Genomic DNA, 15,665 nt, shown 5'->3' on the forward strand with positions numbered 1-15,665 from the left:
CCATACACACTCCCCTCCCTACACCTCACTAGGTTAACCCTAGGGGCTTTTCTCACGACCAGTGCACACATTCCCATTCTACTCACACCCACCCATGCTACACTCCCCACTCTCTCCCCCTTCCCCCCAAATCCAGCCCTCCTACCCACCCCCCTCCCCTCCCTTTAAACATTTTTTATTTGAATCTTAAACCTCTCCCACACATTCATTACATCTAAATTTTCCTATGTGTCTCCCTCCTCCCCAGCTTTTTATATATAATCATATTAGTGTACACACCTCCAAAAAAGAAGAAACAAAAAAAAACTATCTAAAAAAAAAAAATATATATATTTTTTCCCTAAATCTATGTGACCTGGTCACCCTCCCCTTTATCTCATCGTCAATTGGTCCTTTTTATCTTCCAGCCATGCTATTGCTCCTGCAGGAGTGTCAAATAACCGAGTTCCACCCAATGCTACCACGCATAATCTAGCAGGATAAATCAGCGCGAATGTGACATTGCATTTTTGCAGTCTTCATTTAATTTCCACAAATTCAGCCCTGCGCTTCTGCAGGTCATATGAGAAGTCTGGATACATTGAGACTTTAGCGCCTTTGAAGTAAATATTTCCTACCTCTCTGGCTTTGCTCAGCAGAGTTACCTTGTCATTATAATTTAAACATTTCAAGAACATTGCTCTTGGGTATCCACCTATTGGGTGGGGGTCTGAATGGGATTCTATGTGCTCTCTCCATCAAAAATTGTTGTGAAAATGTCTCTACTGAACAATTCAGCAAACCATTTTTCCAAAAACTCGATTGGGTTCTGGCCCTCGCTTTTCTCCGGGAGCCCCACCACCCTTACATTGGACCTGCAAAGTCGGTTTTCCATTTCATCTGATTTTTGTGCCATTTTACACACCTGATCTTTCAAAATTTTAACCTCCTGTTTTATTGGATATAAATCATCCTCCATTTAACCGATTCTCTCTTCTACTGCCGTTGTTCTTTCAACTATTTTTTGAAGGTCCTGTCGTACCGAACTTAATTCTTCCTTAATATGCTTCATTAGATCACATAACTCCCCCAGAGCTTGTTTACATGAACTAACAGCAGTCAATACATCATTCAGTGTTGGTGCTCCCTCCACAGGGGGGTATGAACTAATGTCTCATGTCCTTTCACTACTGGGGCCTTATTAACCCCTGTCTTACTCACTGCTGCTGCTGTTTGCACTGTCTAACCTTGACTCCTCCTGTCTGAAGTTGTTTTTAACTGGGGCTGTTGGCCCCCTTTAGTTGGAGTATGGTAGGGTTGTGTGCGTATTTCTCCAGTTTGGATGCAGTAGTAGTACCCCCTTTGTCCCTCTTTTGCCGAACGCAGCGTCTGTAACCCAACATTTTTCCGGGCCATCTGTTCCTCCCCTTTGCGTCTTGCTGACATTATCAACTCTTTTACAGGGGGGTAAAAAAAAAAGGGGGGGGGGGAGTGGGGGAGCAGATAAATCGTAGCCTCAAACTGTCACGTTATTATACACCACGGACAAAAAATATGTATAAGAGACAGGATAAAACAAAAGTCAGTCTATAAATCTTGCCAAAGTAGATGACCCGTGTAAAGTACAGTGCAGTAAGGTGCAGCAGTTCAGTATGCTTTTCAGTCCATCTCTCTCTCCCCCTATACACACACTTTTAGTCCTGTAGAGGCTAAGGGGTAGGCTAAAGGGGGATTTGCAAATCAAGCCGTACAGTTCTAATACAGTTCCCGTATAGATCTCTTACCCACACAGCCTTTTTTTTTGGTCTGGGTTCCAGGAAGCAGAGTGCTGGGCTAAGCTCCGTTTATTCACAGATACAAAGGCAGATTCTCGGAGGCAGCTCTCTTTTTCGGGGCTCCCCGGTGGTACTCACCCTCCCAAATCTACAGGTCTGTTGGTTGCTGCAGTCGTGGTTCAGCGATTCAGCCCATTCCCGCAGATGCCGTCCGCGCATCCAGCCTCCGGCTCCCCTCGGCTCCCTCCGTTCCATCGCTGCCACTGCCGAAGTCTCGCGAAACTTCACACGGGACTTCCACTGTCCTTTACTCTCCTCCCCCACCACGGTCGGCCGACCAGCCGGCGCCCAGGACCGAGCAAGCAGAGCGAGCGGGGCAAAGCACAGGGCGCTACAGCCAGGTATCACTGTGCCTTGCCAATCTCCATTTCTGCCCAATCTATAAAAAGTAAATAGGCAGGGGCCAGTGGCATCCAGGATCACTAAAAACTCATTAGGAGGGGAAGCATAGGGTCAGAGGAGAAACACACATGTCCTCACTCCTCATCCACACCTCCATCTTTGTCCGGTCACGCCCCTAGTGCCATATCTTTAACAACAAAACAGATGTTCCAACTAGAAACAGTCTCTTCAAATGAGCAACGTTATGTTAAATGCAAATAGTACGTTTCTAAATTAAGTTGGGTAAAGCTAAGGTAGTAGTTATAAAAGATAAAGAGATAGGTGTTCAATGAGTAGTTCACAGCAGAGTAGTTATACTATTATTTCACATTGGAAATTGAGATCAGCAATAGTGCTTGAGATTGAAGGGATTTCGGTAGTTTTTCATAATCTATTGATGTTCAGTTTGGCAGAAATTAATAAGTGGATGACAACATATCAAGACTGGGGTGGATATTTTTCTATGCCAATATGTAACAGGGCTAGTGCAGGAATTGGGGACAAGGGTGTCCTGGTGATGGAGGAGACCAGAGCAAATATTTGATTCCAGAAGTAACTCAAGGATTTGCCAAACCAAAGGGTATGGGCGATGGAGCTCATGCTGCTGCAGTTTCTCCAACAGGAGGGTGTGTGACCTGGGTATATTTTAGATAGTCGATAAGGCATTAAATACCACCTGTGGATGTTTTTTTATATAATTCCCAGTGGTTGGCACAGTGGGATGTTTTAAAGGTTTCTCTGAATGCTCGTAGCCACTGGTCTTGGGTAAAGGGGATATTAAATTTTTCAGTCCATTTATTTAAGGAGTGCACTTGAGAGCAAGGTTATGTGTTGCTAAGACAAGAGTATATCAGGGAGATACCTCTTCTAGGGTAGAGAATGCTGAAAAATTGGTGTGGGGATAGCCACTGTGGATGGTAGTTTAGAGGAGCCCAGGAAGTGAGAGATTATTGTATATGTGAAAGCTTCTGAGCTTGGGGAGTTTAAATTTATCTTGTAGGGCTTAAAATGTATTCAGCGAACCACGGCTTACTATGTCGCCGATGGTTGAGATATCCGCGGAGTTCCACTGGGAGAGGTTCAAATCAGGGATGCAGGATGATATGGATCTCAGTGGTAATGGTAGTGTGGATATGAAGCTTCCATGCTGGACCATATTTTTTTGGGCATAGGGTGTCGCCAGAAATATAGTTGGGTCTAAAATTGAGGTGTAGTAATAATTGCCAATATGGGGTAGTACTACTCCACCTTTCCTGTGGGACCAAGTTAGTATGTAGCTAGCACAACTAGGTGGTTTAGAATCCCAAACAAATTTAGTTAATTGACTATGGAGGGAGCGAGGAATAGGTAGAATTAGTGTACGAAATAAGTAGAGAAGCTTAGGCAATATAATCATTTTGAAGATGGCGATAAGTCCTAGTTTAGAGAGGCCTATGCTGCGTAGTGATTTCAGTAGGGTGGGTAAGCTTTGAAAGAAAGCATGGTAATTTAAGTCAATCAGTTGGTGTGGGTTGGGGGTAACCTGAATTCCCAAGTATGAGATGGATGTGCTCGTCCATGTGTAGGAAATGTTGGATTTCAGCTTGGCAGCCATTTGGGGTGGAGATGTATGGGGAGGACTAAAGATTTTGTGGCATTAGGTTTGTAGTAAGATACAGAGCTAAATTGGTGGAGGGTGTCTTGTATTGCCTGCGGGGACTGGAGGGGATTAGTGACCATCAAAACCAGATTGTATGCAAAAAAGATAATTTTGTGGTCCATGCCATTGCAGGTAATACCTGATATCAGTGGATCAGATCTAATTTTAGAGGTTCCATCAGTAGAGCAAAGATAAGTGGGGAGAGGGAGCACCACTGTCGTGTACCATTAGAGATCTTGAAAGGGGTGGACAAAGTCTCTCCGGTGAGTAATTTAGCTGATGTATTGGTGTATAAGGACAGGATTGCATCTTGGAACCACCCTGTGATGTCAAATTTAGTTAGCAAACGCCTTCTCTGCATCAAGGGATAGTAGCAGAGAAGGCATTTGAGAATGTGCAGCTTGGTGAATGAGGTTGTGCACCCTTCTGGTTGCGTCTGGGGCCTGCCTTTTTGGAACAAAACCAACTTGGTCAGGGTGTACCAGCTCAAGGAAGGAACACCATCAGTCTGTTAGCAATAACTTTAGCAAGTAGCTTAATGTCAGTGTTCAAAAGAGATATTGGCCTATAGTTAGAGGCAACAGAGGAATCTTCCCAGGTTTTGGGATGGTAGCTATTATAGAGCGCAATATATCTGTAGCCAGAGGAACGAGCAGCATTAAAGAGCTCCCTTCCTTTAGGGACTAAGATGTCGGCAAATTTTTTGTAAAAAATGTTAGTGAAACCATCCTCTCCTGGGGACTTTAGGGAGAGCTTTTATTGCTCTGAGGACTTCAGCCATATTGAACAAAAAGGTAGGTGTGACCCAACGCAGCTAAAATTAAACAATGGCATGTCTCCATCCCTGTATATATTATGGAAAATGTAAAAAATGGAGGTGGGACTTGATATGAAGCATGTCATTGTGATTGAGAAAAAAATATGTAAATGTAAAATTTCAATAAAAATTAATTATTTTTAACATTTCTTTATCAATCACAATGACATGCCTCATGTAAAGTCCCACCTCCATTTTTGTACATCAGCTGTATTGAACATTTTAGAGATACATTCAAATTGGGCCTCTAAAATTGGGGGAAAATTGATGGGGCCTAGAAATCTACGTATTTGCTCTTCAATGTGAGAGGGTCCTTCTTGAGATTGTATAAGGATGTGTAAAAGTCACTAAACACGTTAGTGATTTCTGGCGTGTTGGTTTAAAGTGGCTTTAAGGTAGGGTGATGGAGGGAGAGAATTTTGGCTTTTTTACGTTGGGCCTGGTAAAATTATGGAGCAGGAGGGTGCATAATTCCTGCCTCAGCTCTAGGAGCTTGATGGCTTGTGCGTGGGAGGGAGCGGATTTGTTTCGTTTTTTTTTATCTGTTTAGTTTTTCTATACAAGATATTTGGAACAAGAACCTCGGGCTCTCTCGTGTCTCGCCCGTTTACTCAGCTTTATGAAAATTTCTCATAGGTAAGCTTTGTAAGTTGACCAAAACATAAATTTGTTAGAGTCAGGCAGTTCACCAAGTTCAAAGAAAGATCGGTGCTCAGTCTCTATTTCTTGATGGGCTTTAGGGTCCGCTAGCAAGGAGGTGTCTAGTCTCCATAGTCTCAGTGACCCAGGTCGAAGGTCACCTAGAATGAATGAAATCGGGTAACGATCTGACGATGAAATTAGACCAATGTCAGATTTCATGACGTTTTGAAGGGTACATTTATCGACCAGGAAGGAATCAATGGGTGAATATGATAGCTGTAAGTGGGGAAAAAAAAGTATAGTCACGTTCTGAGCCATGCTGTACTCTACATACATCACAGAGATCCAGATCGTGTAGTAGGGGGTTCAAAGGCGGCCGGAGTTGACATTGTTTAGTGGAGGTGTTCATGGAGGGATCGCCAATGATATTGAAGTCGCCACCTAAAACAATATTACCTTGTTTCAGGCTATCAACCTTCTTGAAAAGATGTCTAAAAAAAAACAGAGTTGTCTGGAGTTTGGGCCTGTACAGTATATGTTAACCAGGGTGCAGGTGGTTTGAGCAATGGTGCAAGTGAGTATTGGGTATCGGCCCTGCGGATCGACATAAGGGTGGTAGTGCTGAAATTGAAGAGTATATCGGATATCTGTCAGCGCTCCATTTTTCTTTTTTGGGCCCTGAGGCGAGATAGATGATGTCATACCCCTTGAGTCTGAGCGTCTGGGTTTTTGACTCTGCAAAGTGCGTCTCCTGTATGAATACAATGCCTGCGTTTTGTTTGGTCATTTCCCTTTGAAGAGTAGCTCTTTTATTGCGGGCTGTTTAGGCCCTTAACTTTTAGGGAAGCCAGTTTTATCTGCATTATAAGGAGTCACTTGGTGAAGTCCCTCGGTGTTAAGTCAATGTTGTTAGGTGTAGGAAAGCACTCGCCAGGAGTGATTATTCGCAGAGGAGTGTGGTCCTGAGTGTCCGGAAAAGGTCGGTCAGTATAAAGATGAGTTGATTTTGTAAATACAAAGGAATAGTTGAAGGCTGGTGTGTAGTAGGGAGAGAAGTAAAAAAAATAGAAAAAAAAAAAAAAAGTAGCCCTTTAATAATATGCATTCAATGTTCAGTATTACTGCTAATTTCCAAACGGGGAAGGGGATTTCCTCCAGTGGCATCCAAAGACTGAGGCGGCGTACACACGCGGGGACTGTCTGCCGAAACTAAGTTCGTCAAACAGTCCGCTCAAACTTTTGAATGAACGAACACGCCCACACACGGCACTTTTTGAGCGGACAAATACGGCAAACTTTGTTCGTCGTACTAAGTCCGCGCAACTTTTGAAATGAGCGGACTCGCCCACACACGAGGCAACAGTCTGCTCATTTCGAGCGCGTGTGCAGGTAGGCGGGGCCCACGACGGAGACGTCGCGGGCTCCGCCGCCTGGAATGGACTTAAAGGGGAACCCCAACGCCGAAAAAAATCGGCGTGGGGGTCCTCCCAAAGTCCACAACAGACCCTTGTCCGAGCACGCTACCCGGCCGGCCAGGAAAGGGGGGCGAGCGAGCGCGCCCCCCCTCCTGAGCCATACCAGGCCGCGTGCCCTCAACATGGGGGGTGCCTTGGGGAAGGGGGGGGCCGCGCGGCCCCCCCACCCCAAAGCACCTTGTCCCCATGTTGATGAGGACAAGGGCCTCTTCCCGACAACCCTGGCCGTTGGTTGTCGGGGTCTGCGGGCGGGGGGCTTATCGGAATCCGGGAGCCCCCTTTAATAAGGGGGCCCCCGGATACCGGCCCCCCACCCTATGTGAATGAGTATGGGGTACAATGTACCCCTACCCATTCACCTGTAAAATAAAAGTACCCAAAAAAAAAACACAACACACGAGATAAAATATTTTATTGCACAGCTCCGGGGGTCTTCCGTCTTCGGGGGTCTTGTCCCCCTCTTCGGTTCTTCTGCCGGGCCACCGCGCCTTCTTATAGCTCTTTTGCAGGCGGTGGCCCGGTCTTCTGTCGCCGCCTTCCGTTCTTCTGTCGCCGCCTTCCGTTCTTCTGCCGGGCCACCGCGCCTTCTTATAGCTCTTTTAGAGGCGGTGGCCCGGTCTTCTGTCGCCGCTGTCGCCGCCGCCTTCCGTTCTTGTTCTTCTTCTTGTTCTTCTTCTTTTTCTCCAGGAGATGTTGACACGTCGCTCTCTCCGGCCGGAATGCCAGAGCCGCGCTGAGCGGCCACTTATATAGTGACAATGGGGCGGTGTCACATGGTATATGTCACATGGGTTGGTCACATGGTGACCCCGCCCCCTTACGATGTCATAGTCCCCATGTGACATCAACCCATGTGACCAACCCATGTGACATATACCATGTGACACCGCCCCATTGTCCCTATATAAGTGGCAGCGCAGCGCGTCCCTGGCATTCCGGCCGGAGAGATCGTCGAGGCAACATCTCCTGGAGAAGAAGAAGAAGAAGAAGAACGGAAGGCGGCGGCGACAGCGGCGACAGAAGACCGGGCCACCACCTGCAAAAGAGCTATAAGAAGGCGCGGTGGCCCGGCAGAAGAACCGAAGAGGGGGACAAGACCCCCGAAGTCGGGAGAAGAGGCCGGCGGCGGGGAGGAAGAAAGCCGGACTCCTCCACTAGCAAAAGAGCTACAAGAAGATAGCGGAGGAGTCCGGCGAGAAGACCCCCGAAGACGGAAGACCCCCGGAGCTGTGCAATAAAATATTTTATCTCGTGTGTTGTGTTTTTTTTGGGTACTTTTATTTTACAGGTGAATGGGTAGGGGTACATTGTACCCCATACTCATTCACATAGGGTGGGGGGCCGGTATCCGGGGGCCCCCTTATTAAAGGGGGCTCCCGGATTCCGATAAGCCCCCCGCCCGCAGACCCCGACAACCAACGGCCAGGGTTGTCGGGAAGAGGCCCTTGTCCTCATCAACATGGGGACAAGGTGCTTTGGGGTGGGGGGGGGGCGCGCGGCCCCCCCTTCCCCAAGGCACCCCCCATGTTGAGGGCACGCGGCCTGGTACGGCTCAGGAGGGGGGGCGCGCTCGCTCGCCCCCCTTTCCTGGCCGGCCGGGTAGCGTGCTCGGACAAGGGTCTGTTGTGGACTTTGGGGGGACCCCCACGCCGATTTTTTTCGGCGTTGGGGTTCCCCTTTAAGTCCATTCCAGGCGGCGGAGCCCGCGACGTCTCCTTCGCGGGCCCCGCCTACCTGCACACGCGCTCGAAATGAGCAGACTTCCCTCCGAGCGGGAACAGTTTGCTCATTTCGAAAGTGGCCTACACACGGGCGGACTGTTCGCTCAAACCAAGTTTCAGCGGACAGTTTTTCGGAATTTCCGAAAAACGTTGTTCGTCAAACTGTCCGCTGAAACTGTCCGCTGAAGCCCCACACACGAGCGGACTGTCCGCTGAAACACTGTTCAGCGGACAAAGTTGAGCCAACAGTCCGCCCGTGTGTACGCGGCCTCAGAGCCAGTGAACTGAAAGTAAGGCTTAGGGGAGGCAATGATCCACTGTGACCCGGCCATGTAACAGGTTGGGGTCATGTGTGCGGACGGGTTGAATTAGGCATCTTGAAGGGACAAGTCAGCTTCCATTTGGGAAGGTGGAGGTCTCGGATTTTTCTCAGGGACTATACGCCAGAGCCTCAGTAGTTGTAGGCCAGCAGGAAACGTGCGCACAACGTGGGTTTTACCCTGAAATGTGATCAGCTTAGGTGGAAACCCCCATTTGTATGTTATGTGGTGGTTTTGGAATGCCTTTGTAATCGTGGTTAGTGGTCTGCGATTCACCACTGTAGCCTTGGAGAGATCGGTATACAGGGCAATAGAAGTAAAGGGGTCAGGGAGGTTTGGGCCTCGCTTGGCGGCATACATCACTTTTTCCATTGCGTTATAGAATTGTTTGCACGCTAGTATATCCCTTGGTTTCTCAGCTGAGAGGTGAGGTGGTTTTGAGAGCCTATGGGCAGAGCCGATCCGCCCTATACGCTGACTGTGCAAGAGCTGCGTAGGGCCCTGCCACTGTGGGGGCAGGGGCGGATCCAGGGGGGCAACACAGGGCAATTACCCCCCCCCCCCGAGAAAATAATGAGTGGGTGAGCCGGTGGGTGACTGAGCAGATTGGTGAGTGAGCAATCATGCCAGCGGGCGGATGTGTGACTAAGCGAGCAGGCAGGTGTTGTCAGGAAGCCACTCCCCTTCTGAATATGTGACTGAAGGCATGTTGCGTAGCAGCCATCTTGGTACTCCCACACTCGTCCACAGTAAGCCTAGTGTTATAAGTCGTCATCTTTATACACCCACCAGAGTCTTGCTTTTCACAGTTATTTTTAACAGTAAACTCAACTTATATTTCACAAAATAAGCGTAGTTTGCTGTTAAAAATAACTGTGAAAAGCAAAACTCTGGTGGGTTTATAAAGATGTCCGCTTGCAGACTTCTAACTCTAGGCTTACTGCTGAGAAGTGGGGGTGTACCAAGATGTCCGCAATGCAACATTACCTCAGTTGCATATTCTGATGAGTAGCGGCTTTCTGACATCTCTCACCCTGCATCACCACAGCTCAGTTTCTGACAGAACACCGCCATCACTGTGCAAGCATGGCCAGCAGAGAGATTACATTATCTCTCAATGCCCACCCTCACTTTGGGACACAGCCATTGGCAAGTGACAATCCGCATCTTGTAGCGGGCAACATTGGAAAGTAACAATTCGCCTTTCTTGTGGCAGGCGACATTGGCAAGTGACCATTTGCATCTTGTGGCAGGCGACATTGGCAAGTGACAATACGCATCTTGTGGCAGGCGGCATTGGCAAGTGACAATCAACATCTCGTGGCAGGGGATGTGGCAAGTGACATGACAAGTGACAATCCGCATTTGGTGTCAGCCAACAGTGGCAAGTGACAAGCTGCATCAGGTGGCAGGCAACGGTAGCACGTGACGCGCTTGGGGCTCCCACTGATTCTGCATTATGGTGAGTTTAACTTAATTTTATATTACAATGTAATAATAGAAACAATGCGTTTCAATCATCCTGACACCATATCAACCATGGCGCTGTGATGATTGAAGCGCCAACACCAGCCACTGCCCCGACAAATTGCCCGCATAATTTTCAGGCAGTGGCCCTCCCGAAACTAGGCTCTGGATCCGCCCCTGTGTGGGGGGGCCCACCCAAGACCCAGCATCCCCCCTACACCTCTGGCTGGCCGTTTAGAGTGCAGTGGGGAGAGGTGGGAGGAGGTGGAAGGCGGCGATTGGCAGCTCTATGGTGCCTGTGTGGGCGATGGGATTTCTCTGGGGCTTGTAGTACTCTCTTGAGTGTCAGTGACAGTGTATACAGTGGAGAGGAGACGGGAGGGGCCTCTGACCGGGACAGGTATCAGTTTCACTTTCACTCTGCTGAACACTGTTGCCCGAGTCAGAGGCCCCTCTCCACTGTATACATCTGGAGATAGAACTACTAGCCCCAGGGAGATCCCCCTACCTGTGGACACCATAGAGCTGCCGATCGCCGCCTCCCACCTCCACCAGCCAGGTACAGGGGAACCTCTGCAAGCAAGGGGGGGCGAGTCAGCAGTTTGTGGACCCTGCTGTAAGAGGGGGGCTTTCTGGGGACACTAATGTAAGGAGGGGGCCCTCTGGGGACACTGATATAAGGGAAGGGGGCCTCTGGGGACACTGATATAAGGGAGGGGGACCTCTGGGGACACTGATATAAGGGAGGGGGACCTCTGGGGACACTGATATAAGGGAGGGGGACCTCTGGGGACACTGATATAAGGGAGGGGGACCTCTGGGGACACTAATGTAAGGGAGGGGGACCTCTGGGGACACTAATGTAAGGGAGGGGGCTCTCTGGGGACACTGATGTAAGGGAGGGGGCTCTCTGGGGACACTGATATAAGCGGGGGGGCTCTCTGGGGACACTGATATAAGGGAGGGGGCCCTCTGGGGACACCGATGTAAGGGAGGGGGCCCTCTGGGGACACTGATGTAAGGGAGGGGGCCCTCTGGGGACACCGATGTAAGGGAGGGGGCCCTTTGGGGACACTAATGTAAGGTGGAAGGCTCTTTGGGGACCCTGATGTAAGGGGGGGCTCTCTGGGGACCCAAATGTAAGAGGGGGGCTCTCTAGGGACCCAGATGTAAGAGGGGGGCTCTCTAGGGACCCAGATGTAAGAGGGGGGCTCTCTAGGGACCCAGATGTAAGAGGGGGGCTCTCTAGGGACCCAGATGTAAGAGGGGGGCTCTTTGGGGACCCTGATGTAAGAGGGAAGGCTCTCTGGGGACCCTGATATAAGGGGGAATGCTCTCTGGGGACCCTGATGTAAGGGGGCTCTCTGGGGACCCTGATGTAAGGGGGGGCTCTTTGGGAACCCTGATGTAAGGGGGGGGCTCTCGGGGGACCCTGATGTAAGGGGGATCTCGGGGGACCCTGATGTAAGGGGGATCTCGGGGGACCCTGATGTAAGGGATAGCTCTCGGGGGACCCTGATGTAAGGGGGGGCTCTCTGGGGACCCTGATGTAAGGGGGGCTCTCGGGGGGCCCTGATGTAAGGGGGTCTCTCGGGGGGCCCTGATGTAAGGGGGGCTCTCTGGGGACCCTAATGTAAGTGGGTGATCTCTGGGGACCCTGATGTAAGTGGGCAATCTCTGGGGACCTTGATGTATTCAATAAATATTGTTTGAACCTCATTCTGTTCTATATTGTTGTACTTATTCTTTGAGAGTTTTGTTTAAAGGAGGGAAAATTGTATTGGGAGCACTGAAGTGTCAGGTGTGTGGCAATGGCAAATGGTTTACATAGCTCACGGGTCAGGTAGAGGGACCCCTTAAGTAGTATTTTGCTTAGGGCCCCAGGGAGGTCAGGATCGGCACTGCCTACGGGCACTATCGATTTCCAGGTCCCTGTCAGTCAAGTCAGGTATTAGCGATTCACATCAGAGATTATAAGAATCGTACCAGCTCAGGTTGGTTGTTGTACTAATTCAGGTACATTATGGAATTTAATGTTATTTCTGTGAGAACAGTCCTCGGGGTCTGCCAGTTTAAGGTCGATTGCCTGCATCATATCTTCATGTTCTTTGCATACATCCACCATGTCATTGTGCACAGTGAAGAGGGCAGACATTTTGTTTTCAACATGATGAAGACGCTGGTCCTGGTGTTGTACCACGTTAGCCAGCGAGGATACTGCAGCCGAGAGGTCTAAGTACAGTGTCTGTTTAAGGGAAATCAGCATATTCTCATTGTCTGCTCAAAAATGGGCTAGTCTGAGGCAGGGAAGTTATCCATGGCTGAGGGGTGCTGGATGTCAGGACGAGGTAAAGTGATGGGTATGCTAAGGCTTTGCCCTGGGATGTCATCCTCTCTCCTGGGTTTGGATTTAACTAGAGAGGCAGAAGTGAACAGAATGGGCTTGCTGCCACTTGTGAGGGAAAGCCAGATTGTTGTGACCCGCCGCTGCCAGCGTGTGGAGGGAACTGAGCTGCATGACTGTGTGGGTTGCTGGCTCCATCTTGGCCGTGGCTGGCTTCAGCTGGTGAGAAGAAGTTTGTCAGCTTCTGCGGCATGTTTACGTTCTGTTTTGACATTGTGCCCGAATGTTGTCTGACCCTCTGGGGGGATGTGCAGAGCAGAGAGATTAGGCAGCCATCCTCGATGTGGACAAGCCACGCCCCCTCGGAACTTCAGCTTTTTGGAAGGATATCCAACTTTAAGATCAATTATGCTAAGTCCAAAGTTCTACCTATTACTCTACCCGAGGCACTAGTTTCTACTCTACACGAGGGCCTTTCCCTTTACTTGGTACAGGCCTTCCCTGAAATATTGGGGGTTCAGCTTACTGACCTTGAGATGCTGTATTGAAGCATATCCTACCCTACTGTAATGAATGTAATACCTAAAGACTTGCAGATATGGGGAACGTGAAGCCCTCATAGAAGGGACAGCGGATATAAAATCCCTTCAAAAAAAATAATTGTAAATGGGTACTCCAGTGCTACACATTATATTGTAGTAAATGTTCAAAAGTTTTTAAATTTAGTGCTATCACAATCAAATCATGGTTTATAGCTTGGGGGGGGGGGGGGGCTTATAAAACACGACTCAATGATATGTCTAACCAGATAAAGTGTTTCATAGAAGATGAAACAGATTTGGTTTTCCTAGTATACACAGAAAGATGACAAAAGAAAGCAGTTTTTTTCATTGTTTTAAACATCCACTCCAGGTTTTGTAACCCTTTGTAAGAGGGGAGATATTAAGGCATTTTTGTTTCTGTTGCAACCAGCATGACTAAAACTGGCTATATGCAGCTTTTTAGCCGGTTCGTCATATTCACTTTGTAGGTGGTCTTGCCGGTCCCCTCTTGCCTGACATCCTTCAATTAAAAAAAATTAAGGACTGGACAGAAAATTTTCATCTGAACAGCAGCTGCATCCAAGGAATGCTTTGGGTGAATTTTGTTTTATATACTTTCCCCCTCTTTCTCAGCACAATCATGCAAACATATATTAAACATTTGTTGTTTTGTTTTTAAACTGCTACAAGAGATAAAACTGAAACCAGATTTCTAAATACTAAAAATTATATACATGATTGCCATAGGAAAAGCTATTATGGAAGAAAGAATGAACAAAAACAAAGTATTATTTGGTTAAAACTGCACCACTTTTAAAGAAATCTAGGCAAACAAATTAATAACAAATTAATACAGCTGTTTTACTTGCCAAAGAATTCGTATTTCTTTCCATTCAGTTCTGAGATATATACCCCTCTGCGCACAGTTCTCATTGGCAGGGCAGAAGACCCATTTATTTTCTGCTGAAGTTAAATTATACTTACATGTTTTGTCCACCAACAATGATGTAATTGTGATGCATTAGCACAGAGCTGCATTCATTTATGTCTTATCTACTGAAGTTCAACTACGGTATAAACAGATGGCACCTTCCAGAACAAACCTTTAATAAGGATCAGGCTTTGACTGAGAAGTGGGATTCTGGATCTTAAATAATAACTGATTTAGGCACTGCAATACCTGTTGATGTGTACCACATGGATGAGGTGTGTTAGTTACCTGAGATGTACATACTTTGTTGAAGCTCACAAAAATTGAGATATTGAGAAAGGAGCAGAATGGTAGGTCTTTATAATATTTTCCAGATACCACACAGAGCAATAGTATCTGAGGAAGAAAGGCCATAAGACCCAGGCTGACACTCCAGTCGCTTTCAGCTTTGACGTACAACATGTAAAAGTATGGGGAGAAATTGTGTCGTATATCTCTTCGTGTCAAATGGTACAGATAAGTGTGCTCAAGAAAATCCCAACCATACCTATCAAAAAAGAAAAAAAGAAAAATACATTAACTTCTTGGGTTTTAGGCTAAAAAAACAAAAAACAAAACAAAAAAACTTAAGTGTTATTAAAATGTTTATAGCAAATATAAGTCAGAGCAATGCATTAAACTGGTATTAAAGTCATGAATTTGACTTTACCCTACAGATATGAGAACTTCTTACGTGTAGGGGGCCTTTCAAATGGATTGAACTTGCACGGTTTAGTAGAAAGTGGCATTGACAATGACATAATTGGTGCATGTGCAGCACTCTCTGCATGAACAGAACATGGAGTGTTTTTTTTTTTAATTAATACTATTTTTGCATGCTTGTTAGATATTGTAGTTTCTCTTTGTGATCCCTGAAGAAGGAATTAAACATATAAATATTAATCCGAAACATGTTGGACATCAGGAGTATATTGGATAATGCTTTGATTATTTAGACCAGATTTGTACATAGTTACATAGTTAGTAAGGTTGAATAAAGACACCAGTCCATCCAGTTCAACCTGAGTGAGTGTCTACAATTGTCCCTATCCCTGTAGACTGCATACTCACATCAGTCCCTACCCTCAAGGAGCCCACAATCCAAGGTCCCCATTCATATACTAGGGCCAATTTGGGACAGAAACCAATTAACCTACCTGCATGTCTTTGGAGTGTGGGAGGAAACTGGAGAACCCGGAGGAAACCCACGCAAGCACAGGGAGAACATGCAAACTCCAGGCAGGTAGTGTCGTGGTTGGGATTCAAACCAGCGACCCTTTTTACTGCTAGGTGAGAGTGCTAAACACTACACCACTGCTCCGCCCTGCCGAAGAATCTTTGGCTTCTTCCATGTACACCTTATAAGAGTGTCTGCATATAATTTGCTGTTTTTCCTTGTATTATTTGTTTTATTATTATAATGCACCAATCAAAATTGTATTTTTGATATACTTTTTGTACTGACTATATCATTAACCCCACCCATAAAAGTCCCTTGGGGCACGTTCTCTTTTTCCATTGATCCTATATAGT

General features: G+C 47.3%; 1 protein-coding gene across 9 annotated transcripts in view; it reads right to left on the reverse strand.

The window, feature by feature from the left end:
- The window catches only part of PIGM (phosphatidylinositol glycan anchor biosynthesis class M), a 313,826-nt gene that overhangs the window by 33,975 nt on the left and 264,186 nt on the right, over positions 1–15,665 (reverse strand). For all 9 annotated transcript variants that reach the window (XM_077491881.1, XM_077491877.1, XM_077491876.1 and 6 more), the window contains one exon: positions 14,382–14,640. In XM_077491881.1, the coding sequence (XP_077348007.1) occupies positions 14,382–14,640 (259 nt within the window). The remainder of the gene's footprint in view (positions 1–14,381; positions 14,641–15,665) is intronic.

Source organism: Lithobates pipiens, unplaced genomic scaffold, assembly GCF_037356315.1.
Source record: "Lithobates pipiens isolate NorthernLeopardFrog02 unplaced genomic scaffold, aLitPip1_a1.2 Scaffold_19, whole genome shotgun sequence".
Taxonomy (NCBI): Eukaryota; Metazoa; Chordata; class Amphibia; order Anura; family Ranidae; genus Lithobates; species Lithobates pipiens.